The 26,928-nt window shown below is 47.7% G+C and overlaps 11 protein-coding genes across 11 annotated transcripts; 5 read left to right on the top strand and 6 right to left on the bottom strand.

Annotated features, from left to right (window-relative positions):
- Window positions 1-23: 23 nt before the first annotated feature.
- On the bottom strand, window positions 24-1,394 carry C7M61_000724 (uncharacterized protein; the record flags this gene model as incomplete). The annotated part of the gene is made up of 2 exons (XM_024856153.1): window positions 24-513; window positions 1,177-1,394. 2 exons carry the CDS (start codon window positions 1,392-1,394, stop codon window positions 24-26), a joined length of 708 nt encoding a protein of 235 aa, XP_024715752.1.
- Window positions 1,395-2,226: 832 nt separating this feature from the next.
- On the bottom strand, window positions 2,227-5,388 carry VAS1 (valine--tRNA ligase; the record flags this gene model as incomplete). The annotated part of the gene is made up of 1 exon (XM_024856152.1): window positions 2,227-5,388. One exon carries the CDS (start codon window positions 5,386-5,388, stop codon window positions 2,227-2,229), a length of 3,162 nt encoding a protein of 1,053 aa, XP_024715751.1.
- A 294-nt stretch (window positions 5,389-5,682) lies between these two features.
- C7M61_000722 (U4/U6-U5 snRNP complex subunit) lies at window positions 5,683-7,221 on the bottom strand (the record flags this gene model as incomplete). Its single annotated transcript, XM_024856151.1, has 1 exon — window positions 5,683-7,221. The coding sequence occupies one exon, from the start codon at window positions 7,219-7,221 to the stop codon at window positions 5,683-5,685; it is 1,539 nt and encodes a 512-aa protein (XP_024715750.1).
- Window positions 7,222-7,344: 123 nt separating this feature from the next.
- On the top strand, window positions 7,345-8,061 carry C7M61_000721 (exosome non-catalytic core subunit; the record flags this gene model as incomplete). The annotated part of the gene is made up of 1 exon (XM_024856150.1): window positions 7,345-8,061. The coding sequence occupies one exon, from the start codon at window positions 7,345-7,347 to the stop codon at window positions 8,059-8,061; it is 717 nt and encodes a 238-aa protein (XP_024715749.1).
- An 84-nt stretch (window positions 8,062-8,145) lies between these two features.
- On the bottom strand, window positions 8,146-9,951 carry DBF2 (serine/threonine-protein kinase; the record flags this gene model as incomplete). The annotated part of the gene is made up of 1 exon (XM_024856149.1): window positions 8,146-9,951. The coding sequence occupies one exon, from the start codon at window positions 9,949-9,951 to the stop codon at window positions 8,146-8,148; it is 1,806 nt and encodes a 601-aa protein (XP_024715748.1).
- A 1,022-nt stretch (window positions 9,952-10,973) lies between these two features.
- C7M61_000719 (SDR family oxidoreductase) lies at window positions 10,974-11,855 on the top strand (the record flags this gene model as incomplete). The annotated part of the gene is made up of 1 exon (XM_024856148.1): window positions 10,974-11,855. One exon carries the CDS (start codon window positions 10,974-10,976, stop codon window positions 11,853-11,855), a length of 882 nt encoding a protein of 293 aa, XP_024715747.1.
- An 884-nt stretch (window positions 11,856-12,739) lies between these two features.
- FRP3 (putative ammonium permease) lies at window positions 12,740-13,615 on the top strand (the record flags this gene model as incomplete). The annotated part of the gene is made up of 1 exon (XM_024856147.1): window positions 12,740-13,615. One exon carries the CDS (start codon window positions 12,740-12,742, stop codon window positions 13,613-13,615), a length of 876 nt encoding a protein of 291 aa, XP_024715746.1.
- A 688-nt stretch (window positions 13,616-14,303) lies between these two features.
- Window positions 14,304-18,669, top strand: C7M61_000717 (DNA-dependent ATPase; the record flags this gene model as incomplete). Its single annotated transcript, XM_024856146.1, has 2 exons — window positions 14,304-17,499; window positions 17,873-18,669. 2 exons carry the CDS (start codon window positions 14,304-14,306, stop codon window positions 18,667-18,669), a joined length of 3,993 nt encoding a protein of 1,330 aa, XP_024715745.1.
- A 1,797-nt stretch (window positions 18,670-20,466) lies between these two features.
- C7M61_000716 (KilA-N domain-containing protein) lies at window positions 20,467-21,960 on the top strand (the record flags this gene model as incomplete). The annotated part of the gene is made up of 1 exon (XM_024856145.1): window positions 20,467-21,960. The coding sequence occupies one exon, from the start codon at window positions 20,467-20,469 to the stop codon at window positions 21,958-21,960; it is 1,494 nt and encodes a 497-aa protein (XP_024715744.1).
- Window positions 21,961-23,076: 1,116 nt separating this feature from the next.
- C7M61_000715 (uncharacterized protein) lies at window positions 23,077-23,664 on the bottom strand (the record flags this gene model as incomplete). The annotated part of the gene is made up of 1 exon (XM_024856144.1): window positions 23,077-23,664. The coding sequence occupies one exon, from the start codon at window positions 23,662-23,664 to the stop codon at window positions 23,077-23,079; it is 588 nt and encodes a 195-aa protein (XP_024715743.1).
- Window positions 23,665-23,831: 167 nt separating this feature from the next.
- Window positions 23,832-26,495, bottom strand: MNR2 (putative Mg(2+) transporter; the record flags this gene model as incomplete). Its single annotated transcript, XM_024856143.1, has 1 exon — window positions 23,832-26,495. The coding sequence occupies one exon, from the start codon at window positions 26,493-26,495 to the stop codon at window positions 23,832-23,834; it is 2,664 nt and encodes an 887-aa protein (XP_024715742.1).
- Between the last annotated feature and the right edge of the window lie 433 nt (window positions 26,496-26,928).

Genomic DNA, 26,928 nt, shown 5'->3' with positions numbered 1-26,928 from the left:
ATAGTTAGAATTAAAGCGTTTCATTAATTATCCTTGCGGAGGAGTTGTAAGTCCTCTTCTCTATTAAGATTGAATACCCTAATCACCTTATTGTGATTTCTTTCAATCAATTGTAGTCTTTCTTTGCCCAACTTCATCTCGATGTCGTTGATGACGTCTTGGATTTCGGATTCAGATGTGGCATAAACCGATGAGTCTTTAATTATGGAGATGACTTTACTCAAGGTAAAGCTCTGTGATGCATTGACGGACGCCACTGATGCGAGTTCGTAAATTATGTCATAGATTTGTGGCAGTTTGGTTCTGATGTAGCTATCGTAGTCGTCTTTTTTCTTCTGACCAATATCAACTTTTGAATTCATGCGCTCCTTGAGCTTGATGCGCTCCAACAACGATAATCCGTTGGCCTTTGAGGTCTCTAATGAGCTGATCTTTTCTTGAAAGGCAAACTTCGACCTATCATTTTTGAGACCGTCTATATGCTTGTACTTGGTAACTTTTGTGGGAGATGTGCTTGGAGATCTATGTGGAGAGCACTTCACTGGTGATTCTAGTACTGCAACCTCACTGAGCTTTATGGGTGAAATCGGATCCACTTCTGCAAGTCTTTTCTCAAAAAGTTCACGTCGCTGAGATAGAAGCGTTCCATACTTTGACAAAGGCACGTTCACTGAAATTCCGTAATCGTAGGACCCTTTCTGTGAGCTTATCTTGAATAACAGATCATCCACAGCTAATATATGCTCAACTGTGGAATTCGAGATCTTCCTGCCAGCGAGTGATGTAGCTTTTTGACATATGTGGAAAAGCTTTGGAATTGTTATGCTGGAGGAAAAATGTAGACTTAAGGCTGAATCTATTGCCAGAAAGTCTTTAGACAAGTGGTCCATGATCTTGAGATGGAGTTGGAAAGCGCGAGTTTTCCATGATACGCGACGCGAATTTCTAGCATTCGCTCACATTTTGAAAGCACCTACAAAATTGAACTTTCATGCAAAAAATGTCATTTTCAGATTTGAAAGAGTCAATTGAGCTTTCCAAAACTTAGTAGCCTCTTTTTGGCACGCATATATCGTCAATTGTTGCAACCAGCCTCCTCGGACACAACCCTTATCCAGTGCAGTGTGGCTCTACAATCAGTGGGAAGAGTAATAGTACATTAACTATAAAATTTACTCCTTCTTCTCAGAAGACTCCTTGGAGTCGCCAGACTTGCTGGAGAACTCGGAGTAGGCAGCCTTAGCCTTGTCGGTAGCAGAGCCTTCGGTCTTGTTGAAAGTGTCGTAGGCCTGCTGAGCATCCTTCTGGATGTTAGAGAGGTCTGGACCCTTACCGTCCTTGCCGCCGCCGAGAGCCAGCTCACCCTTTTTCAAAAGATCGTTGAATCCGCTCATTGTTGTAGTAATTGATGGATATACTGCAAAGAAAGCTGGGGGAAGCCCCGTATTTATACCCATTCCTGTCGTGTCCTACACGGGGTCTTATTGACCGAACTGGCATTACGTCAATTTGCCAGCACGGCCAGGATCTACCTATCGGGACCTTTGTCGCACGGGCTGGGGGTTATTGTGTAATGCAATGCAGCCACATGTGCGGTATTTCCGCATGAAAACGTCAAAGTGCGCTGGTCGGGTTGTTTTTCACCTGCCTAAAAAAACCGCATTTCCTTCCTTCGCATGTCCAGTTTGCAGCCCCGCTTAGCCAAGATAGGCCGTGTGCTTGCTGGTTAACGCCCTGGTGTCCCCAGTTATGCGGAAGCTGTGCTGCACAATGACCATTGCTCGCATAATACTATTGTGTTTCCTTCGCAGCATTCCTTCTTCTGCAATGACTCCTAACCAGCCGCGTTGTACAGATTATCATGTTCACCCATTGCCCAGCCTCCGCCACAGCCCCATTTTTTTCCAACAAAATATTTTATGTATGATGGATAATGTCTGACGTTGAACATGCCTATAAGCTTCGTTGCATCATGTGATGCAATGGTAATGGATGTCAATCTCAGTTGAAATTTGCAATCACGGTTGTCAATTGACGATCACATCGATAATCTGCTTGTCTCACCAAGCCTCCCAGGCTTCTTGCTTTTACGGCTAACCCCTCTTTTCTAGTTGACCTGGCCGTCAAAGTGTGTATCCACATAATGTGGCATTGGCTCGGAATGGCTTCGCGCGGTTCCGTACGGCACCAAATTATCGTGCTTATCAAATTATCTATGTACGTGCTCTAAAGCTTCAACTTCTCCAAGATAGCGATCGTCTGCTCGTAGCCCTCGATTTCTGCCTTGAAGTTCTCCTGTCTCTTGTAGGCAGCCTCCTTGGCTTCAGGTTTCGTCTTGTCGGTAAACTTGCCAATCGAATCCTTCAACTTACCGTCCAACTCTCTGACATTGCTCAATTTCTTGGTAACCTTTGCAATTTCGGAGTCCAAGTCAATTTGACCCTTAACCAAAACATGCACATTGGTGCTGGCATTGACACCGTTCAATGCACATCCGCTAGGAACGGGCTGGCCGGCCTCCAACACCTCAATCTTCTCCACACCCTTGATCAACGACACCATTGAGTGGTCCTGATCCTTGGCAATCTTTCTAACGTTCTCGTCAGAAGTCTCAACGTAAACTTGACCATTCTTCAAGATGTTGTACTGAGAAAGCAAGGATCTGGCGCCCTTGGTGATAGCCAACACCAACTCATAAGCATCGTGAGCCTCCTTGTCGTCAAATGAAGCATCATACTCTGGGAATTGAGCGATGGTGATGGATGGCGTTTCGTCGCCAGATCTACGTGGCAATCTCTGCCACATTTCCTCAGTGACATAAGGCATGAATGGGTGGATCATCTTCAAACCTTGATCAATACAAGTGTACAAGGTGTCCTGAGCAGACTTCTTCTGCTCGGCAGTACCGTCTTGGATCAAGTGCTTGGAGTTCTCGATGTACACATCACACAAGTCGTACCAGAAGTTGTAGACTGCGCTTGTGGTCTCAGAGAATTCACGCTTCTCGATGTGCTCGGTGAAGCTCTGGGTAGCAGTGGTCAATCTGTGCAAGATCCACTTTTCAACCAAAGATTCGTTTCCAGTTCTCTTCTGAGTTGCTGGAGGCTTGTAGTCTGCGCCCAATCTACCCAAGACGAACTTGGTGGCCTGGTACATCTTGTTACAGAACTTTCTGTAACCCTCAACTCTCAAAATATCCAAATTGATGTCTCTACCACCGGTGGTGTAGGCACACAAAGCGAATCTCAAGGCATCAGTACCACATTCTGGGATACCGTTAGGGTATGACTGTTTTTGACCAGCAGATGCCTTCTCAATTTCTCTGGCATCCAAGTTACCAACCTTCAACTTCTCGTGCAAGTCGGCCAAGGAGATACCACTGATGACATCCAATGGGTCAACCACATTACCCAAGGACTTGGACATTTTTCTTCCCTGAGCATCTCTGACCAAAGAGTGGCAGAACACCTCCTTGAAGGGAACCTTACCAGTCAATTTCAAACACAACAAGATCATACGAGAAACCCAGAAGAACAAAATATCCCAACCAGTCTCCAACATGGACATAGGAGCAAAGAGCTTGAGATCCTCGCTCTGGTTTGGCCAGCCCAAAGTAGAAATTGGCCACAAACCAGACGAGAACCAGGTGTCCAAAACATCCTCGTCCTGCTCCAAAGTAAACTTGACACCAGGGAACTTCTTCTCGGCCTTTTCCAAAGCTTCCTCGTAGGATCTACCGGCAACCCAGTAGTTGTTGTCCAAACGGTCACCCTCTTTGCCCTCGATGTTGACGAAATAAACAGGGCATCTGTGGCCCCACCACAATTGTCTGGAAATACACCAGTCCTGGATGTTCTCCAACCATTGGAAGTATTCCTTCTCGGAAGACTGTGGGGTGATGGTGATCTCACCGCTCTTGACAGCCTTGATAGCTTCCTTGGCCATGTCATCTTGCTTGACCCACCATTGAGGCTTCAACAATGGCTCGATCACATCTCCAGATCTGGAACAGGTTGGAATAGTCATCTCGTTGTCTTTCTGGTCAACGTACAAGTCCAACTTCTTCAATTCCTCAATGACCTTGGCTCTGGCATCGAATCTCTTCATTCCCTTCCATTCACCACAGTTCTCGTTCAAGTAACCGTCGTCAGTCAAGATATTAATGAACTCAAGGTTCTGTCTCTTACCAGTGTTGTAATCGTTTTGGTCGTGTGCTGGAGTGATCTTCACAGCACCAGTACCGAAAGTCATGTCAACAGCCTCAGAGTCGGTGACAATTGGGATCTTACGGTCCAAGAATGGGTGCTGAACAAATTTGCCATGCAAGTGCTTGTAGCGAGGGTCCTCAGGGTGAACAGCCACACCAGTGTCACCGAACAAGGTTTCAGGTCTTGTGGTGGCAACGGTGATCTTCTCGTCAGAGTCCACGACTGGGTACGAGTAAGAGGTCAAAACACCGAACTCAATCTTCTCATCATAGTTTGGCACAGACAACAAGGTTCTACCGGAAATGTTCTTGTTCTCAACCTCCAAGTTAGAAATGGCAGTGTTCAATTTCGTCGACCAATTGACCAATCTAGAGGCACGGTAAATGGTGCCATCTTCGTGCAATCTGACGAAAGCCTCGACCACAGCAGCGGACAAGTCAGGGTTCAAAGTGAAGGCCTCTCTGGTCCAATCGTAGGAAGCACCCAATCTCTTGACCTGGTCCTTGATTCTTGCATGGTACTCTTCCTTCCATTCCCAAACCTTGTCGACGAACTTTTCACGACCATAGTCATGTCTAGTCTTCTTTTCGTTCTTCCAAACCTGCTTCTCCACAACGGACTGAGTGGAAATACCTGCGTGGTCGAAACCAGGCAAGAACAAAGTGGTCTTACCCTTCATTCTGTTGTATCTGATCAAAGTATCCTGAATTGCAATGGTCAAAGCATGTCCAATGTGCAAAGCACCGGTGACGTTTGGTGGAGGAGCGGGTATCGTAAATTGACCTTCTTTCTTGATCTTTCCTTCATCAAGTTCTGGCTCGAAGTAGCCCTGCTTTTCCCACCAAGCGTACCAGGAGCTTTCAACATTCTTGGGGTTGTACGCCTTGAAAGCAGCGTCGTCCAAAGAAGCCAAAATCTTCTTCTCACCTGGCTTGGTCTCGTCTTTCCATTCAGGAACAGGCTCAGCGACCTTTTTCTCCTTCTTGGGTTTCTTCTCAGCAGGCTTCTTGTTCTTAGCATCCTCCTCTTGCTTCTTCTTCTTGGCTAAAAATTTGGCCATCTTTTCAGCCTTCTTTCTCTCGTTCTCCAACTGCTTTGGGGTCTTCTCTTTCTTAGTTTCCTCCGCAGCTGGGGCTTGAGCCTGAGCCGAGGAAGCATTCACTTTATCTTCTTCCGACATTTTTGCAAAATTCAATGGTCTAGGAGTCCAGAAATGCCTATAAAGTCGGGGTCTATAATGGAGATTTCTGAAGGGAAGTTTCCTAGGGAGCATTCACTTGATCCTTCATGGAAAAAATTTTAGTATGTAAAGCGACTCACATCCGTACACCGTGATCTTTTGCAACCACCAAGATATTACTTTAAATTATATAAAATTTAGTTATTCTTGCTTTTTCATATGCAATTCTGTTGAGGCGACCGCAACCAATTGTGCTTGTGAAGACCGGTTCTGTGTTTCGCAGCCTTTGCATCCTCAACTTTTTTGTCTTTTGGTGTCCTCCTCATCCAGATCCAAGTCGGCAAATCGATTCCTCTTGATTCCAGAGAACCAAGAGCTTCTTTCGTGCTTCGGCTTGTCATTTTTCTCGCCTTCCGCATCATCTCTAGCGAATACTATCGTGTCTAAGTCATTGGATCTTTCCTTTTGCTGGTTAAGTCGGTTGACCATAGCCTTTGACAAACGAGCATCAGTATTTCTGTTTGCTCTCACCCCATCAATTTGTTTGCTTAGACCGAGACCGACTTCTTCACCAAAGGCATCCACGACAGATGTCTCTTCCTTTCCAAATTCCATCCTATTCTGAGCCTTTCGGATCTCAGACATTTGGGTTCTCTCCTTCATCTTCCTAAATCTTCGGCCGCCACGCTTTTTTGACTTTTGCTCTTTAGGCACTGGCAACGCCTTCGGAGCTGTTCTGTCAGGGGGAGTTAGAAGCTTGTCTATCTTTTGCTTGATTTCTTGAAGGTAAGCAGAACCTAAACTACCGTCCGGTTTGGATCCTGAAAGATCAATACGGGCAGCAAGAATAATCTTGCCACTGATAATCCTGAGTGCCTGGTTTATGACTTCCGGTGGGAGACCCACCACCAAGTCACTATAGTACAAGTAGCCCGTTGCTCTGACGAAATGTGATCTTCTTTGAAGCTGGGACAGAAGGTCTTTCACACCGAAAGACGGTAGATTGCACGATGGTGTAAGAGCCAATTGTCGTAGTGAGCCAACACTGATCAATAGTTGGGAGGTGACCACAGCACCAACTAGGTTGTTGACATTGGGGGCAAACTTTGAAAGCTTGCTTGAAACAAAGTCTGAGACTTCTTTGATAAACTCGTTGAGCTCAATTGCAATTTTACATGCTTTCTGGATGAAGAGCATATCAGCATCATTCAAAGAAAACAGGCGCGTGAAGTTTTCCAACGCAGCCATCGAGATAGCTAAAACCTTAGCGTTCGAGACAATTTTTTGGAGCTCCGGCTCTTTGCTCCGGATATCTGAAAGTTCCTGCCCCACTAGAAGTACCACACGACAATAGTCCACAGGACTGGGCACAAGCGACTCAAGCTCGCCAAAGACCACTTTATATTGCGTTCTGACAAATCTATGAAGAAAGCTGATTTCATCGTGAATGAGAGTAGGCAACTCACTAAGTGACATTAGAAACTTGAATTCCTCACTCTGATTTTCGTCGTTTACCGAGGCTAACAACTCCATGTAGTCGGTCTCATGTTCATTGGAATATGTTATCAACTGTTCTCGTATTTGCGGAATCAATCTTCTCACTGAGCTTAACTCATCCGGATCTTTGACTTTCGCCACATCTAGTTGTTCTAGTTTATGCCCCACATTGTGTAGATGAGAAGCATGTAGTAGGTCCTGCCAGTTCTCTCCATTAAATGCAGTTTGTGGGACATCAGAAACAGACTCCTCGGTTTCCTTCAAATCTAGCTCATCTTCAGAGCCACTTTGGAGATCCGCTAGCAAATCTTCTTCATAATTAGGTTGTTCGGTCATATGATAAGTGGTACATCTCCCCGGTTGTAGGTATCGCTACTAGGCCAGTGCGCACGTGACCTCATCGGCGATACTGCTATGCCGCATAGTTTGAGTCTTTCAGCATCAAGACCTGCTAGGATAATGAGTGGTCTAAAAGTTCAGTTATCAGAGTTGGGCCAGGTGGATGGCTCAGCGAGAGTGTCTATTGGAAATACAGTCGTGCTTGTATCTGCAGCGGGGCCAATCGAAGCCAAACCCAGACAAGAGTTGCCAACACAAGCGAGTTTAGAAATAGTGGTTCGTCCGAGCCGAGGAGTCAGTGCAACAAGAGAAAAGGTTCTAGAAGACTTACTTAGATCCGTACTACAGCTGGTCATAGTGCGTTATCGTTATCCTCGTCAACTCATCCAGATTGTCGTTCAGTTTCTCACCACCGATGTCGACAGAGAAGGCTCTATTGTGGTTTCCGGAGATACAGCAGCTTCTGGTGGTGCATTCACATCGAATGAGCTCAGTGCCGCCCTTAATGCTTGTTTTTTTGCTTTGATTGACGCCAATGTCGCTCTTTATAATTCCTTTGCATCTGTTTCCGTTGCTATCGACAACGAGGGTAAAATCATCGAAAGCCCAACCTTGAAACAACTTCAAGACAGCTCTAGTCATCATGTCGTATGCTTTGACATACGAGACAAAAAGGCCCATAAAATTTTGCTCGTGGAAAGTGATGGCTCCTTTTCCGAAGAGCAGCTCTTTCGCGTCATAGAACTTGCCTCCAGCTCTTGTCAAAAGATCCACAAGACGATTCAGCGTCCACTTATTGAGAGCAAGGTGAAACAAGACTTTATTTGGTCAAGCTGATGTTAGAATATAACCGGTCATGTAATGATAATATAAACTCAAGAAATCAAGCACCAAAGAAGGATAGTAAGAAAGAAGGGGGATCTAGTACAATGTAGCCAAGGGATCTAAGCGGTTGCCGCCGAAGCCACCCAACCTTCCGTCGCCTTGTCCGCCTGCGAGCAAGTTAATCTCGCCATTCTGGAATCTGTTGTTAGGGTTCAGCTTGTGCTTGAACGTGAAACCGATGAAGTTGTTGTTGGCAATGTTTCTGCCAGACGCTTTCGAGCCATCCAAAAGTGACTCGTTTTGCTCTTGTCTGGCGAAAACATCTTTGTATTTTGCCATGCTCTCTTCATCCTCAAAGTCATCGAAGTATCCAGCGTCCTCCTCATTATCTAGCTGTGGAGTGAATGGTGGTGTCTTAGATCTCAAGTGCTCCCAATCACGAATATCGTTGAAGTAAGGTTGAGCCTGGACTTGTTTGAAATTACGCAAACGGCTGGATGGCGAGGAAATTAACTTGGTAATCAAGGCCCATGTTCTGTCAGAGAAGACATAACGCCCGTCTCTGGTTTGCGGCCTTCTCAAGGCACTCTTCCAGTGCTTCAAGTTGTAGTAAGTTTCATCTTGCTTGCTTCCACTGAAAGGTGGGTATCCGCAAAGTGCTTCGAAAAGCATGCAACCCAAAGACCAGTAGTCAATGGTGAAGTCGTAATTCTTGCCTTCCAAAACCTCAAGAGCCATGTAGTCGGGAGATCCCACAATAGAGTTGGCGAGGTTATGGTGTCCCTGAGACTGCTTAAAAATCTTTTGACGCTCGTACATGAGCTTGGATGGTACCTCGTAGTGGTCTAAATCTTGTAAGTTAGCCAACTTCACTCTCATGGATTCGATTCTGTCATTGGAGACAGTACCAGCGGCCAAGCCAAAATCGGTCAATTTAATATGGCCCTTGGAGTCGATCAAGAAGTTCTCTGGTTTCAAATCACGATGCGTGAATCCAAGATCGTGCAAGGAGTTGACCGAGGCGAACATTTCAGCAATGTAGAATCTTGCGTGTGGTGGAATGAGATATCCGGTGTTATTAAGCAAAGTTCTGAAGTCTCCACCAGGAACGAATTCCATGGCCAAGAAGACCTTTTCGGCGTCCTGGAAAGCATATAACAACTTGACCAACCAGTCGGAACGGGTATTCGTCAAGATATCTCTTTCTGTCAAAACGTGTCTGGTCTCGTCAAGCTTGAGCAAAAGTTTCTTATTCAAAACCTTCAACGCACACACTTCTCTGGTATCCTTCTTTCTCGCCAAAAACACCTGACCGTAACCGCCCTGGCCAACCTGGGTGATCATTTCGAAATCCTTATGTTTAGGCTTGATTCTGCGTTTGCGTAGAAGAGCTCTTTCTCTTCCCACATAGCTCTTCCACTCTAACTGGGCTCTCTTGGGGTTAGCGGAGTAGTTTGGATCGCTTTGCAAACGAGCTTCCACTAACTTCGACCTCTCGTGTCTGGAGATAACGTAATCGAACATGTCACAATAGTAGTCTAAGAAGTAAAGCTGCGCCACCAGGGTGAGTCTCTTTGTCTTTGCAGCGTTTGCTTTGGAGTGGAAGTCAGGTCCCAAGAACGAGTTCTGAGGCTGGAGCCTGTTGATGTCATTCTGAAGTTTGATGTTGTGAGCCTGGGGCGTCAATGGCTGCAGTTTGCCCAATGGCAGAGTGTGGAGTACCAGCTTTGTGGGTGAATTGATCGGGGTGATGTTTTCCTTGTTGTAGGGCTCCTTCACCGGCGTTTTGTAGGAGGCGTCCACGTCCATCATGTTGGATTGGAACGAGACATTCTCCAACGACTGGGAAATGTCGGCCATGTCCACGGCCCTGTTGTGGCGGGGACTACGGAGGAAGGCCATGAAGAAGAAGATGTGGTGGTTGTATCTAGTGTTATGTCAGTGAGAAGTGAGGGAGTTGTATGTTTACAATGCGACCCAATTGGGAAGTTATGACTCGCGCCAGCGTCTTCGATGCATGGATCTGGGACTGCTCGCTCCAGCAAGAAATCTGAAACGTCACATATATAACCCCTGAAGAGCTGATTGCTGTTGCTATGGGAAGGAGGTCTTCGATTTGTTAATGAAAAGATTTGTAGCGTAGGGAGCGCCGAAGGCGGGTACCTTTACGGTGGTGTATGGAGGCTCTCAAGCTCACAAGATGTAGACCAAGGCCGAATAGCTCAATGGAGCACATAGACGCTTTTGAATTGCATTTATCTGATGAAGTTCCCGATAACGTTGATTGAAAAATCAGCCCATCGCAACTCTCACATGGTCGCATCAGGCCACAGGACATTGTGATTCTAACCAAAGTAACACGCCATTGTGAGCTGACTCGAGAAGTTTCAATATCACAAGCAAAGCGTTACTGAGCTGGGTAGTACAGACGGAATTGATTGTTTTGGATGTTTGCTACGTCAGTGAAGCGAAAGCTGTTGTAATCAAATGGAGATTTATTTCATTACCTATGATTAAGTTGTACTTTTATTTTTTTTTTGTTCCTGAAGTCTACTTTGGAGCATATTTATCCGGACAGACTCCGCGTGCAGATGCACAAATAGGAGTATTTACACTTTTCGCAGCCACTGATTAGCATCTAACGAAAAGATGCATACGAAGAAACTGCCCTCCAAAATAGCACCCGTCCATCACCAAAGTTTTCCAAAATTCAACATCACACTTGAAATTCACCAGAGTATCCTTCTAACCACCTTTTCTGAAAAAACCGTTGGATTTGCAACGGAGATAGCGTAAAGAAACAACTCTCGATCACGTGCATGACAGCTCCCAACAATACTGGAATTGTAGCGGACCCCTCAGCAGGGTCACATGCGTCAAACCCAAACTTAAATAACAGCGAGACTGCTAGTGCTTAAACCACAATGACTAAGTACGCTTTGATTACGGGTGCCTCCTCGGGCATTGGCTACCAAATGGCTCTTGCGCTCCACAAGAGGGGCTACACAATTATCGGTGTTAGTCCAGAGAGGGACTTGTGGGGTATGAAGCCTTTGCAACAGGAGATTGGGCTCATTCCTTTGGCCTTAGATATCACCAAACCCAAAGATGTGGAAGCTGCCGCTTCCAAGGTCAGAGAAATCACAGGCGGCCGTTTGGACATTTTATACAACAATGCCGGTATCAGCAACCTCGGAGGCCCGGCTATCGAGTATGACGACGACAAATTGCGTCTTCTCTTTGACGTGAACGTTTTGGGCCACATGTACGTGACAAAGTACTTCAGTGACTTGGTGATCGAGGCCAAAGGTACCATCGTTTTCACGAGTTCTGTCGCTGCAAGAGTGCCCCTTTCTTGGGTTGCGGCCTACAATGCCACCAAGTCAGCCATTGACCAGTATGCGCTTACTTTGAGAGGTGAAATGAAGCCCTTCGGAGTGAAGGTGCACAGTGTGATTACAGGCGGTGTAAACACGGCCATTTGCGACCCGTTGTCTACACCATCTTTGCTCACAGACCGTTACAACGTGCCGGGAGTGTACGAGAGCATTTTGGCGTCGGCCAACATGAGTAGAAACCCCAAAACCAGCATCAGTGCCGAAAGATACGCCAACCAGGTTGCCGGACAAATCACAAAGAAGCGCGACGTTGGATTCAACATCTACCGCGGTTCAAGGGCGTATCTTTTGCATTTCTTGCGTTTCTGGTGCCCCTTGTGGTTCTGCGAATTTTGCATCCAGAGGCACTTCAAGCAGTTCTCGGTGCTTCGTGCGATAGCTCGGATCGTGAAGAGAGAGTCTGCCTAGGCAGGACTGGGGCAGAGCTGAGGAAATTGTCCAAAGAGGCAGGACACACCAAGCTCAGGTTATACAATGCCAGTGGGGGCCGTGTGGGGCCCCGCGATCTATAGGAATTTCTACTAATTGTCCAAGAGTGTAGCCCCACACGGGTTCACCAAGAGGAGCTTGGGGACACCAAGAATGGTTAGGAGACGGGTTGTGGTGGTGGTGCCATGGTTGGGTTTTGCGGAAATGTGAGAAGTGAAGTTGCACTCGAAGCCGCTGGCTTAGGGCGTTGCTTGGCTAGCGTCTGGCCAGTGACAGCGGCACCGAAAAACGGAAACACCGTAGTGACAAGCAAGCGGCGGAATGCACCGATGCAAAAGGGTGTTTGGTGAAAGAGGCGGTAGTTTCGGCGTCAGGTTATGGGGTTCCTGGATTCCCCACAACGCTAGCACCGAGACGACCAAACCCAAAAGCCTTGGGACCTGAGCTTCGGACTTTTGAGTTCCGGGGGCTCGCTCCCAGCCCACCCGCAAACGCATCGGCTTTGGGAGCCCTCGGAAGTCGCCAAGACACCGCCCTGCTGCTTTTTCTGCGGTATACGCACGTCACCTCACCACCACCGCTGCAAACAGGCGACCGCCTCGGACATCGTACCACGGCTGTCCACCGCACGGGGCTTCTATTTTGTGGCGTGGTAGCACTGGTATAAAAACCAAGACTTGCCCCTCTTTTCTGACTTAAGACATATAATACCTCGACCCCCTCCTCGAGCATAATCGCCCCTCGGAACTCGTGGTCCCTCAACCCTCGGAAACCCCACCCATCTTGCGTTTTTCCTTTGGCTGCAAGTCGAATTTTTTTTTGCACCCGCTAGCTCTGCCCCACACGCCCTCCTGACATATAAAATGAGTGATCCCCAGCAAATGGTCTACTTCAGTTCTCAAGATAAGTCCTTCTCCTCCATGTCCGATTTGGAATCACAGCAGCCTCGCAACCACACCTTGGTAGTGGAACAGAACAACTCCTCAGCCCCCGCACAGGCGCTGACTTCTCACTCAGACATCACCAGAGTGGTGCACGATGATGAGTTCATTCATTTTGGCAACGAAAAGTTCACCAAGGCTGACTTGGTTTCGGCCTTTGGTGGTACACTTAACCCCGGTTTAAGCCCTCCTCCCAAGCACGACTTGGCCAACCCTGCTCCTTTGGGCTTGTGCGGTTTCGCCTTGACTACTTTTGTCTTGTCCCTCATCAACTGTGAAGCCCACGGCGTGTCTATCCCCAACGTGGTGGTCGGCTTGGCCTTCTTCTACGGTGGTGCTGCTCAATTCCTCGCTGGTATGTTTGAAATTGCCGTTGGCAACACCTTTGGTGGTGTTGCTTTGTCTTCCTACGCTGCATTCTGGTGCTCCTGGGCCGCCATCCAGGTTGACTCTTTCGGCATTGTTACTGCGTTTGACGGCGACGAAACGTCGCTCAACTACGCCCTTGGTATATTCATGGTTGGATGGTTCATCTTTACATTCTTTTTATGTGTGCTCACATTGAAGTCAACATTGGCATTCTTCTTGTTGTTCTTCTTCTTGAGTATCACATTCTTGTTGCTAGCCATTGCGGAGTTTAACGGCTCCACTGCAGTCAAGAAGGCTGGTGGTGTGTTTGGTATTATCACGGCATTCATTGCCTGGTACAATGCCTACGCAGGTATTGCTAATAACCAAAACTCCTACATCACCGTCAAGGCTCTTCAATTACCTGACTTGCAGGCCAAGCAGGACTAGACCTTCCTCGAATATTTAATTGGCTCTATAGCCCCTAAGTTATTACAAGTATATGACCTTTTATGACTCCTGTAGTGGCTGCGGCGCTCTCGTATTTTGACTTCAGACAGTTGCAATGTCGATCCCGAGCGGAATTGTACGTGGTTTGATGCACCCCCGCCGGGAAACAAAAATCATTGCCGGAGGGGCTGATAAATTTTTTACCAAGAAAATTTCTAAAAATGCTCAAGGCCCTGGTTGCAGAGTATTTTTATATTTATTTTTCTTTAATATATTGGTAATTAGGGTTCGCAGGAAAATGGGTGCAAAATGACTATACGGATTAAATAAGTTTGAAAACTAGACACGTAAATTTTCATTTCATATTCCAGGGCATAGTTGCTAACCTGATTGGACTCATATTACAATAATATTCACTTTGGGATGTATGACTGGTGCAACTAGAAGAGCCGCGGAATGATTTGTTCCAATACAAGATGATTTTCCACGAACTTCGAAGATTAGCTGAAACAAAAGTCAGGATGTGCTTTTCTTATTTGATCGTCTTCCTTGATAATCCTAAAAGCATGGATTGTCAATTTCAATGTACCCAAATCGGCGTTTACACCTGATTGGTATCACGTGAATATCACGCTGCCGATATGCCTGGCTCATCTGGGGTTAGGCAACTCAATAGGATTGAACGGCAATGGACAATCTAGAGGAGAACCTCGACGTCAAGCTCGTGGACCAGGATGATTTGGAGAGCTCTATCACAAAGAAGGCCAACCAGGCTTTGATCAACAAGGAAACCGAGTTGGACGAGAAACGATTGCAAAAAGCAACCACAGACTTGGACAAGACAGTGAAGAGGATCCAGCTTCTCCAAAGGCGTCTTGACAATCCACGCACAAAGCTCTCGCAAAGAAAGTCTCTTAAAGATGAGATTCAATGGCTCAATGAAAATGAGCTTAAACCCAGACAGCAAGATGTCGATGATATCCAGGGCAGACTTAAAGGAAACCGTGAACTGCTTGAGGAGGAACAGAAGGGTGGATCAAACGAAAGGCTAGCTGGAGAAACCGAGAGAGAGTTTCTCATACGAACTGGTAAAATCACAGCCTTTGGCAATACTACAGCATTCGCAGCCGATGAACTGGCTACCAGATCACATCAGCACTTGAGGGCACCGGGCTTCAGTGACGCTGAGCAGATAAGTCTGAACGTTTCAGAAAACGTGAAACATGAACTAGAAGAAAATGAAGACGAAGACGATGTACCAGTGAAAAGGCGAAGAAAGACCCTCGACCTGGAGTCGGAGTATGAAGATAACGGGGAATCCGATGATAATGGGGCAGACGATTTTGCAGAACTTAATGAAGATATCGTGGAAGAACTAATTGATCCTACCGAAAGCTCAATGAGTATGTCCCTCAGTCTGCGAAATGTGGACGACGGTGACGAAGCAGTGTACCAACTGCGTTTTGGAGAATGGAAACAAAGAAGGGCTCAGCTACGAAAGGATAATCAAAAGGAAGCGGATGTGGATTTGCCTGAATGGCAATTACCTCATCCTACCATTCCTGACGCTGTACTTAATGACCATTTCAAGTTGCCAGGAGACATATATCCTTCCTTGTTTGACTACCAAAAGACATGTGTGCAATGGCTTTGGGAACTTCATTCCCAGAAAACGGGTGGAATTATTGGTGATGAAATGGGATTGGGTAAGACAATTCAAGTCATTGCTTTCCTAGCGGGACTTCATTATTCAGGTCTTCTTGATAAGCCAGTATTACTAGTTGTTCCGGCCACTGTCATGAATCAATGGGTCAATGAATTCCACCGTTGGTGGCCAGCGTTTCGTTGCGTGATATTGCATAGCATTGGCTCTGGAATGACCAAGTCTTCTATAAAGACCGAGGAGCAATTGGAAGCTCATCTTGAGGATGAAGATGCTGACTTTGACGCACAAATAAGTATGAAGTCAGCCAACAATCAAGCTAATGCAAAGGCCATTGTTGATAGGGTAATGGAAAAGGGTCATGTCTTGGTAACCACTTACGTTGGTCTTCGAATTTACTCGAAACACATCCTCCCAAGGGAGTGGGGCTACGTTGTTCTTGACGAGGGCCATAAAATCAGGAATCCAAATTCTGAGATTTCCCTCGCTTGCAAACGAGTCAAGACCTACAACAGGATCATTCTCTCAGGTACGCCCATCCAGAATAATTTGACTGAGCTTTGGTCCCTTTTCGACTTTGTCTTTCCTGGACGTCTTGGTACTCTTCCCGTGTTCGAGCAGCAATTCGCTATTCCGATTAATATGGGAGGGTATGCAAATGCTTCGAACGTGCAAGTGCAGACAGGCTACAAGTGTGCAGTTATATTACGAGATCTTATTTCGCCTTATCTCCTCAGACGACTCAAAGTTGATGTCGCCCAGGACCTCCCGAAGAAGAATGAGATGGTTCTTTTTGTGAAGCTTACCCAATTTCAGCAGAATTTGTATGAAAAATTCTTGGGCAGTGAGGATGTCAATGCCATCTTAAAGGGAAAAAGAAATGTCCTCATGGGTGTTGACATGCTACGGAAGATTTGCAATCACCCTGATCTTATTGATAGAGAATTACTCCTCAGAAAAAAGGGATACAGCTACGGTAACCCAACAAAGTCCGGCAAGATGCAAGTACTCAAAAACTTACTTCAATTATGGCAGAAAGAGGGCCACCGAACTCTTGTTTTCTGTCAGACGAAGCAGATGCTCGACATTCTCGAAAAGTTTGTGTCAAGCATGAGAAGAGTCGACATAGAAAATGATGAAATAGTTGAGGGAGACTACTTTCATTACCTTCGCATGGATGGCTCAACTCCGATTGGGAAAAGGCAGACTTTGGTTGATTCGTTCAACAACAACAAGTATTTCGACTGCTTCTTGCTAACCACCAAAGTTGGTGGGTTAGGTGTGAACTTAACTGGTGCCGACAGAGTTATCATCTATGATCCTGACTGGAATCCATCAACTGACATTCAAGCGAGAGAGAGAGCATGGCGTTTAGGTCAAACGAAGGACATTACTATCTATAGACTTATGACGGCTGGAACGATTGAGGAGAAGATCTACCACAGACAGATTTTCAAGACATTTTTGACAAACAAGATTTTGAAGGACCCTAAACAGAGAAGGTTCTTCAAGATGAACGATCTTCACGATCTTTTCAGTCTAGGTGATCCACAAGAGAAGGGAACTGAGACAGGAGATATGTTCAGTGGAAGTGAAAAGACATTTAGAGGAGACAAGATTCGAAAATCGACCCAGCTCAACAAGCAACAACACAAGAACGACGATGACTTGTATCAGGTTGCTAGCATAATGGGTGTATCCAAACTTGATAACTACGTGGGCGACGAAGAAAAGGATGACGACAAAAGCAAAGAAGAAAATCGTCTTATGGACGGCATTTTTGCTAATGCAGAGGTTGTTCATAGTACTTTGCAACATGACGAAATTATCAACTCGAATCAGCAAGAGGTGAGCATTGTGGAGAGGGAGGCTGCTCGAGTGGCCAAGGAAGCAGCTGACGCTTTGAAGAAATCAAGAATCCAGGCTCGGTCTAATACGGTCGGAACCCCAACATGGACAGGCAAGTTTGGTGTTGCTGGTAGGTTTGGACCCAAAAAGTCCACAAACAGCAGAGGTGGAACAAAATCACCATCTCAATCGCCAGCTCCTGGTGCAACTGACGCGATTTCATCTACTTCAATTTTGAATCAATTGAAACAAAAGAAAGCCAACAATGGCAAAGCCAACAAATCAGGCAAGCCAAAGAAACTCACAGAGGACGATAAGCAAAGCTTGCTTCAGCACTTGATAGATTTCTTACGCAAACAGCCCGAGGGATTTAGTAAATCTGATCCGATTTTAAAGTCGCTTCCTCGGAATGTCGATCTCAAAGACGAAAAGGAGATGATTTCTGTGCGGTCGCTTTTACGAGAGGCTGCTAACTGGGATGCAGCCTTAAAAGGATGGAGGCTAAAAGAGACGTTTACTCAATAGGCAGGTGCATTCGGCAGTCGGCCCGTACAGTAGCGACTGGGGTACTGCATGGCCGCTATAACCGCCTAACAAGGCAATGAGGCCGATCTCACTCAACTGCATCGAGGTACATATAGAGTACTTATGATCAACTAGCCAGTGGACGATCAGGTATTGTTACAGGATGCTTAGGATAGCCAGACGGTTCGCAAGCCGATTTGTGGATACATGCCCACCTCCAGCATACGACACGGGGTGTACACATTGTGGAATTCCCGAATTCCCTGCTGATAAACCCATCAACTACGAGGCCAACCTCAATGGCACAGGCTCTGATCCATGGAAGCATCTTCTAGTGTTTCTGCATGGCTTCAATGACTTCAACAAGATGCCTGCCAAGGTGGAGCTTACGGTGGGGTCGGTGGCGAGCGAGATGACCCAGCTCAAGCGTTTGCTCAGCCCGAACCACCCTGTCAGTATCACCAACGCCCTTGTTCCGGGCATTAACGAGAAGCCCAAGGGCAAGGAAAAGGTTTATTTATACCCAGACAACAAGGTCATCGAGTTTGACCTCAAGCACGCCGAGCAGTTTGTCGAGCACTATTTATTACCCGAGCAGAAGGACGTGGTGGAGGTGTACAACCCGTTTGCAGCGCAAACGGAAAAAGCCAAAGGACGGCAGGACCATCTGGAATTGTTCAGCGAGCGGCCTATAGAAGAGGACTTGGTTCTTATATGTGGACACACGCAGAGGGATATACGGTGTGGGCTTCTAGCTCCGCTTCTTCAAGAAGAGTTTGAGAGAGTGCTCGAGCGAGAGGAGCTTCACCAGGTGAAAACCGGGCTCATTTCGCATGTTGGCGGCCACGCCTACGCTGGAAACGTGCTTTATTTCCCCCGAGACAGCAGCAAGCCTGTGGTGTTCTACGGCAGGGTATTCCCAGAGCTAGTGCAAGGCGTGGTGAACACCACCATCAAAGGCGGGCAGATCATAAAGGAGCTCTATCGAGGCGACGTGAAACCAAACGAGATTGCATAGATACAAATACAACAGCGCTGCAACATCGGTTGCAACAAACAAAGTCACAATAGTCTTAGCAGTAGTAACGGACGGTGCATGGAAGCTGTCAACTGGTGCAAAGCGTGAGAGACACTAGAGGCAGTGCATGGAAGCAGGGAACGCGATGCGACTGTCAGGCGCTCTGCGATCGCATGCGAGGTGCAAGGCGATGCACCAGGTTCAACAGTTGACATGCTTAGCTGGCGTCGGTTGCAAACCGGGGTGCTGTTGGAACGTCGATACCCCTAGGAAAGTCAGGCAAAGCTAAAGTTAGACAGGAGCTGATAATGGGATCGGCCCCACGGGCGGGCCCACCTGCCGGTGTTCCGTGGATACTTGTGGGATAAGCTTTTTTCGCAAGCCACAACAATAAAGCCGGCGGCTCCGTTCGTCTGGCACAATCACGCCAGAAGCAATGAAAATCCCTTGCAGACAATCCCAGCCCGCCATACCAGCCACTGGGCCACGACAATACGAATTCAAGGCTTGAGGCCCATGGCGGCTTCGCAGTGGCGTCCTGTTGTGGTAGCGATATCAGACGAGCCTGGGCTTTTCGGCACCGTGCATTGGTTGGTGCGCAAGGCTCCTATTGCACTGGACAGGTTACGTTTTTGGCCCTTGTTTGACAATGCCTCTGGCAGTGGCAGCGTAGAGATTTTAATAGAAGAAAACGATGGCACCCTGTTGCAGCTGCTTGAGACCCTCCCTGTAGGCTAATGCCTGAATCTGAGATCTGCTATTGCCTAGGAGACTACCTCGAGGAGCCTGCACCAAGCTGCAGCAGCGCTCGTCTCCGGAACAAAGCAACATCCTCGAAGCAGGGTGAGTCTATGTTGGCAGGCTGTAGGCAATCCACGGTTTGACACTGGGATCTGCCTTTTTCAACCTGGGCCCGGGCATTGTTGACTGCTTTGCTTGCACTGCTTGCAATAGCCTGGGCGCACGCATGACACCGTGCAGGCTGAGACCACCTCGACGTTGCCCTAGACAGGTTTAATTGAGCCAGTAGGCACGGCCTTAACTGCAATTGATAGCAACTTCACAATTATTGGAAAAACATTGCACCTCTGAAGCCCAGCCTGGGCTGTCGTGGCCGAGGTGGGTCGTTTATGGCGTGGGGCGCGCTGGCAATCTTCCTGCAATTGCCATCCACTTTTTTGCAGGAGGCGCGACAGTGCATTGCACCGCATGGCTTCTTGAAACACGCACGGTTGGCCACGAAAAGTCGGACGGCCATGTCCTCGGCAAGGTGCCATTCACTGCTTTCAGGTCTATCTCGGCCAACTGCGTCCCAGGATCTCGGCCACAAATTGTGTGGAAAGCCCCAGAACCCAAGGGGATGTTGGGTATTCTGCATACGTGTATGCAGACCGCATTGTGGACGTGCCGTGACCCTGCGGTCGGCCAATAGGCGACAGCCGTCATGCACATGCAGAGGAGCGCGGGCTGCGCAGCTGCACATAACCGTCGCTTTGGCGTCGTGTGTGCAGGCGGATGCTGATGCTCAGATTAGGCCTCTGCATCCGATGTGCACCGACTAACGCTCGATTTTTTGTTCCTTACATTATATTGTTTTCAACAACCCAAGTCGAACTTTCTCCTACAACTTTTTCCTTCGCCGGCGCCTCACCCCAGTAATTATCCCACATCACTGAAACCAGGCCCCCGCAGCTCTTGCACCGCATCAACAGTCCTCCACCGCCACACGCAGAGGAACCGTCAATCAAAACAAAGAGCCCACTTGGACCCATTGCACCTAGGCCAAAAGCCAAAGGAATGTCCACACAGCAGTTCCAGTATCCTAAATCTTACTACCAGCTGGAGCCATACCCCTCCCAGCAACACATGAACGGAAGCGGAACCCAAGGTCTGAACCAGACCCAACAGCCAGGCCAGTCTCAAGGCCAGCCCATGTCTCAACTGCAGTTGCTTTCCCAGTACCAGCAGCACCCTTATGGCCTGTACTACAACCCAGGCCAGGTGCCCATGCAGCAGATACAGCAGCCTCAACAGCAGTACCAACAGTACCAGCAGCAGCAGCAGCAGTCTCAGCAGCACCAGGGCACCCAGGGCACTGACTACCTGTCCCATTACCCAGGCTACCTGAGCTCCCTGGCTCCTTACAACCAGTATCCTGTTTACCAGCAGGGCCAGCAGCATCCCCAGGGTCAGGTTTACGCTCCCAACCAATCTGCTCAGCAGGCGCCTTCTGGTTCTGCCAGTTCAACGGCTCCTTCTGTGCAACTGGGCCAGCCTCAGCCCGGTTCTGTTTCGGCCACCACCGCCGGCGCCCCAGCGTCTACTAAAGGCCTGGTGTCGTCTGACTCTTTGGGAGGAAATGCCAATTCTGCCGTTGGCCAGTACCAGCCTCCAGGCATTCGTCCTCGTGTCACCACCACCATGTGGGAGGATGAAAAAACCTTGTGCTACCAGGTGGACGCCAACAACGTTTCCGTGGTTCGTCGTGCCGACAACAACATGATCAACGGCACCAAGCTCTTGAACGTGGCCCAGATGACGCGTGGTCGCCGTGACGGTATCTTGAAGCTGGAGAAGGTTAGACATGTTGTCAAGATCGGATCGATGCACTTGAAAGGTGTGTGGATTCCGTTCGAGAGAGCCTTGGCCATGGCCCAGCGTGAAGGTATCGTCGACTTGTTGTACCCATTGTTTGTCAGGGACATCAAGAGAGTGATCCAGACCGGTGTCACCCCAGCAGCCCTGGGCAACTCCAACTCGGGCGCCACCTCCAACGCCAAAAACACCCCTCTTGTCGCCAACTCCAACTCCACTTACCCTTCAGGCTCCGCCTCCACCGCCGCAGGCTCCTCCAACCCTAATGTGGGCTACTATTCCCAGTATCCATCGCAGTACCCACCTGCGGGAGGCGCTGCCGGCTCTGGCTCTGGTGCTGCTGCCTCCTCCTTGGGCGAGTCCTCCTCTGCTGCTCCACAGCAACAGGGCCAGCAGGTTGGCCAGCAGCTGATGTACCCATACTCGCAGCCCTACTTCAACCAGTACTACTCGTACGGCCAGGGCTCTGGATCTGGCGGCGCTGCTGGTTCCTCGGGCTACTCGTCCTACTCTGCGCCAATGTACTCTGCCTACGGCTACAACCAGGTTCCAGGACAGCAGCACCAGGGAGTCCCTTACCAGGGCCAGCAGGTTCACCAGCACGCTCAGTCGCAAGCTCAACAGCTGCAACCACTGGGCCAAGCAGGGTCGCCTGACGATAAAAAGGCTGATTTGAAGAACGACGCCAAGAAGTGAGCGTGTTTCCATTGTACTATAGCGAGAGTAGTAATTGTTGTCATGATATTTTAGATCAAAACACACTGTATCACTAGCACCTGTAGAAGATTTGCAACCAGGCGCTGCGTTCTTGGTGGACCGTGCGTCTGAGAACTTACCACTGCTTACATGGCGCATCGCAGTGCGCGGGACACGTCAGCCTGCGTTGCTTATATACACCAGAACCGATGGACTAGAAAGATTTGAATCCACTTATCTTGGACGACCGTTGCAAAGGGTCTTTGTTGAAGCACATTCTGCATCCACTGATCCTCTCTCGATGCACAGACGGATGCATTGCGCACGCGAGAGTCGATGCAGTGATCAGTGCCCAGCTGTCAAGGCGGTGGCTGGTGCACCACGCAAGACTTACATGGAGGGGGACGCTAGGCTTTGTGAAAGGAGCCTATGCACCGGGCTTCTCTGCTTAAGCCGGGACTTACTTTAGATTGTCAAAAACCAACGTCACATGTTGGGATTATGAGCGGTAAGTCTTTTTGTTGTTCTCTTAGGCGTTGATTGTTCTCACGCCCTCACAGGAACATGGCAGGAACTCCATTGCAGGGTAACCTATGCATGCCGAAGCGGCCAGGGTGGATGTGCTGTGGATTCCTTCTCTTGCAGGACGTCGGGGGATATTAGTCGAATATTATAAATGTACCCATCATGGATCTGCCTGGATAAATGTAGCTTGTGGTTCTGAGCTGTTGATACCTGCTTGGGTTGGGTACATATGCTGCAAGACGATCAGGCACTATAGTCAATAGAAACTATACTCACAAGGAAACTTCTCAAGTGTGATCTTCTATCGGACTTGCTGCCATACCAAGCCTCCAGAGTATACTTGCAGGGAGGTTGATTGAGAATGGACATGTTCGATGATTCTAGAACACACCGTAAGCCCATCGCTCTTTTCATAGATCAAGATCTCTTCAACTTCTCGGTAACTTTACCATAAGTGCTGCTACACTCTTTAAGGATCACTTTCATTCCTACATACTCTGGTCAGGCCAGTGCTTTATTGGCATAGGCATCACACTAGGCCTTATTTCAAGGCCTCAACTATCTTTCAGTCGTTGCCCGAAACACAGATGCTTAGTCGGACTTGGTTCTGAGCTCGGACTCGTTGAGGCTATCGTACTGCTTCTGCACACCCTCCAATTGCTTTCTGAAGACGGCAATGTCATCCTCCTTCTGCTTAATCAACTTGCGGAGCTCAGCAGCCTCTTCCTTGTCATCGCTGGTGTTCTTGGCGTCAACACCAGTCTCAGCACTTGTGGCAGCCCTATACAGCTCCTCCTTCTTCACCAACTTCTTCAAAATCGTCACGACGGTAACAATGGAAATCTCCAAGTACAACACAGCGCCAGTGATGTACAAATTGCGCTGGCTGTAGAATTTGGAAGCCAATTGGTCGTACCTTGCTGGACCAAGGTCTCTGGAATGCAAGGACCCCTCAGCAGAGTGGTATTTTTGGAGCTTCTGGACACAGTCAATAAACTGGAGTCCTAGCATGACTGTAGTAAACGCCCAGCCACTCTTGAAGTTTCTGCTCTGGTTCAACTTGACTGATCCATTCACAAGTTTCTGTCTGACAGGGAATGGCAATGGAACCATCAAGAGCAAAAGGTAGCCCATCTCAAAGATGAGAAGGCCGAAAACTAAGGACATTTGAAGACTCATGGCGGATGCTTACTGAATTGGAATCAATTGATGTTTGTCGGAATTGCTATGAACCTTTGCTGTCTTCTGAGTATCATCAATTCGCACCACGCAGGATTTGGCCACTTGAGGCTGATTGCTTCCTCGCAGCGCCTTCTTGTGCGCATGCTTTTGCATCCACTTTTCAATTAAAGATTGTAGACCTTCTTTGCATAAAGATAGGACGAGATGCTGAAAAGGAAGATGCCAAACAAAATGCCCCAGAACCAAGTAAGGCCAGGTGCATCCTGACCAGGAACGATACAGTTCATACCCCACAAACCCGTAACAACGTTCACAGGCAAGACAATCGTACCAATCACAGTAATCTTTCCCAAAACATCGTTTGTGTCATTATTAACCTTGGTCATGTCGATATTGATTTGAGCCAAGTAGTTGGAGTGTGAACGTGCCAAAAGCTTTTCGTAGTGGTTGAGCGACTGAACCATTGTGACAATATGGTCCTGAATGTCTCCCAAATACATCAAGATCTCCTGCTTAGAAGAAGACCTCGTGTTCAAGAAGGGATTGTCCTCAATTGGTTTAACCACGTCACTCTCACTAAAACGTTTGGAGTAACCTTTGATGACATCGGCCTTTGTGCTTAGAAGTCTCATCACAGACATGACCCTCTTTCTGCACTCACCAATCCGCCTCAACATATCACCCTTACGCTTCCAAGCGACGATTCTCGAAGAGTCAGTGCTTGTAGTGGTTGAAGTCCTCGACCGACCACTCCTTCTTGAGTTAAGCGAGATATAGTCAGGCTTGGAGTTACGCTTTCTCAAACGCAAGAAATCAAGTTTGGATGGCTCGGGGTTTTCCACAATTGACTTGGATCTGTGACGGCGAACGAAAACATCGTCGCCACCAGAGTAGCGAGGACGTTGTTCATGAAATTCGTCAATAGGCTCTTCATCAGACTCATCACTTTCGTCAGTCGACTCTCTGTCTCCGGAATGCATCCTCATAATCTCGTCCTCAATAAGGTATACTTCAGACTCAATACTGTCTATCATAGGTGCAAAGGAGTCTGTAATATCATCGATCAATGCATAACAAATCCAATCTGGTGAGACAGTCAAGTGGTCCTTGAGCATACGAGCACGGCGACGAACATTAATAGGATGTGGAGTGGCACTGAAATGGAATGTTAAGACGCCATGTTTGAAAACAATCATATACATATTCAATGGGCATAACTCTCCATTTCTGATTCTTTTTGATTTGGATTTGTTGGAAGAGGAGCCGGACTTCTTAGCATTTGAGCGAATAACTCCGTCGTCCTTTCTTCCAAATAGATTTTTAAACCATTCAGCGCTAAACTTGTTGGGCTGATTGTTGTATTCCATAAGTTTGTTGATTTTCTTCTCATGTTCCTTCTCCTTTTGCTTCCTACGCTCGTAGACAATGTCGAAGGAGGTGAAGCAAAGGAAGTAGTACAGGTTGAACATCTCGACCTTTTCTCTGGCTTCGTCCATGAAGACGTCCTCTGTAGTCAATGGATGTAAACCAAATGTTTTCGAAATAACTTTCATCTCCTCTTCCAGGGGGTCAAGGATGTCAAGCCAAAAAGGATCGTGATGGGAAACTGGAGATGTGGAAAGAGAATTCACTGAGTTTGCCACATGAGCTTGATTTGCAAGCGAAGCATGTGAGGCACCTGAGTGTGGAAGGCTGCCCTTGGCATTTTGATTTGCAGCAGAAGTGCGGCTAACCGATGGTGGAACCGATCCATGCCTGTTGTGATGTGCTTCCCTGCCGTTTGAAGTATCTGGGATGCCTTCTGCGTTTGGTGTGGCTCCACGAGGCAGTCTGTGAGAAGCAGGAGCAAAGTGAGGATCGAAAAGCTCTCTAAGAGAGTTTCTGATGGCACTATCATCTGAATAGTCCAATTTTTCATTGTCAGTGATGAGCCCTGCAAGGGTAGGAGAGTGAAGAGTCTTGTCCAAATCATCTCTGAAGTAAGTGAATCTGCACAAGGTGTCAGGCTTCGACTTGCCATTGTTGAGGATAGTATGAATCTTCAGCTGAGAGGCTTCCCATGGCTGAAGAGCCTTTGGTCTGGCCTTGATGGAGCTGGTCTTCAGGTCCCAGTTGTCCACCTCGTTGATTTGCACCAGGTTCAAAAGAGGCGCGTCCTCTTCCTCGTCATCATCGGCAGACTCAGTCTGTTGATGAGAGACGTGTCTGGCCAAGGGGTATCTGAAATTAACCTCGTTAGCCTCCGACTCCTCATCTTGCAACTCCTCGAGCTCTTCCTTCACAAAGTCCTCGAGGACTTCCAAGTCAGGCCATTTTTGAGACTTCCCAGCATCTCCTTCGTCGTCATAGTAGTCGAGGTAACAAACGTCATCTAACGAAGTAGAGTCGCTGGAATGTTCAGAAGGAGGATTGGATTCGCCAAACTCAAGCAGAGCACCTGAACCAGGACTACGGTCGCTGAATGTCTCAGGATGGTCTTGAGTACCGAACTCCTGAGTTCTAGCAAATCTGTCCATGTCAAGCGCCACAGACCCAAATCTGTGAGCCAGATGCAGAGCGTTGTTCTGCTCGAGGAGGGTTTGCAAGTTTCTGTCCGTGAGAGGTGCAAAACTGCTTCTTCTGGTACTGTTTTCATATTCGCTTCTCCGGCGATCTCTGGCCGAAGAATTCATGTGCATTGCACTGAGTGCATGAGGATCGTTGTATGAGTTTCTCTCAGAAGGCGATACTGGTCTCGAGCTGGGCCCAGAATCGTGTTTACCTTGTGATTCCTTAGCCTGTTGCTTCAGGCGGATTTTCCTCTGTTTGGAGGACTTTTTCTTTGCCATGGTGAGGTCTGTTAGCTCTAGAGCTTGGGGGTCTTCCGGGAGCGGAGCGCTTTCGTTCTTTCTTGAAGAAAAGACCTGATGTCGTACAAGTCGCAAACCGATGGCTTAGATGGATTCTTCCATATTTCGTAGCAAGCTAGAGGAGGATCATATCTGCAGAGCGGCTATTCCATACACGTGATCAGCGCGGCTTAGCCCTTAAGCGACAAGGTGGAACCTTTTTAATGGCCTAGTCGGAGAAAGGGTCCAGGAAAAAGTATCACAAATTCGAGATTTAGAACCTTCTTTTTGAAATTATACTTTTTTGGCACAAAAAAAGCTGCAGTCCGAGGATTACAGCTTAATGATCGCGTGATACGTAATTGCGACATGAAGAGATTACGGATATTTTTGTGACAGATAGAACCTTTTCTACATATTTGTCTAAGCCTTG

The sequence above is a fragment of the Candidozyma pseudohaemuli genome (genome assembly GCF_003013735.1).
Source record: "Candidozyma pseudohaemuli strain B12108 chromosome Unknown scaffold00001, whole genome shotgun sequence".
Classification (NCBI taxonomy): domain Eukaryota; kingdom Fungi; phylum Ascomycota; class Pichiomycetes; order Serinales; family Metschnikowiaceae; genus Candidozyma; species Candidozyma pseudohaemuli.
The sequence above is the reverse complement of the archived record's forward strand: the minus strand, read 5'-3'. Positions and strand labels throughout refer to the sequence as shown.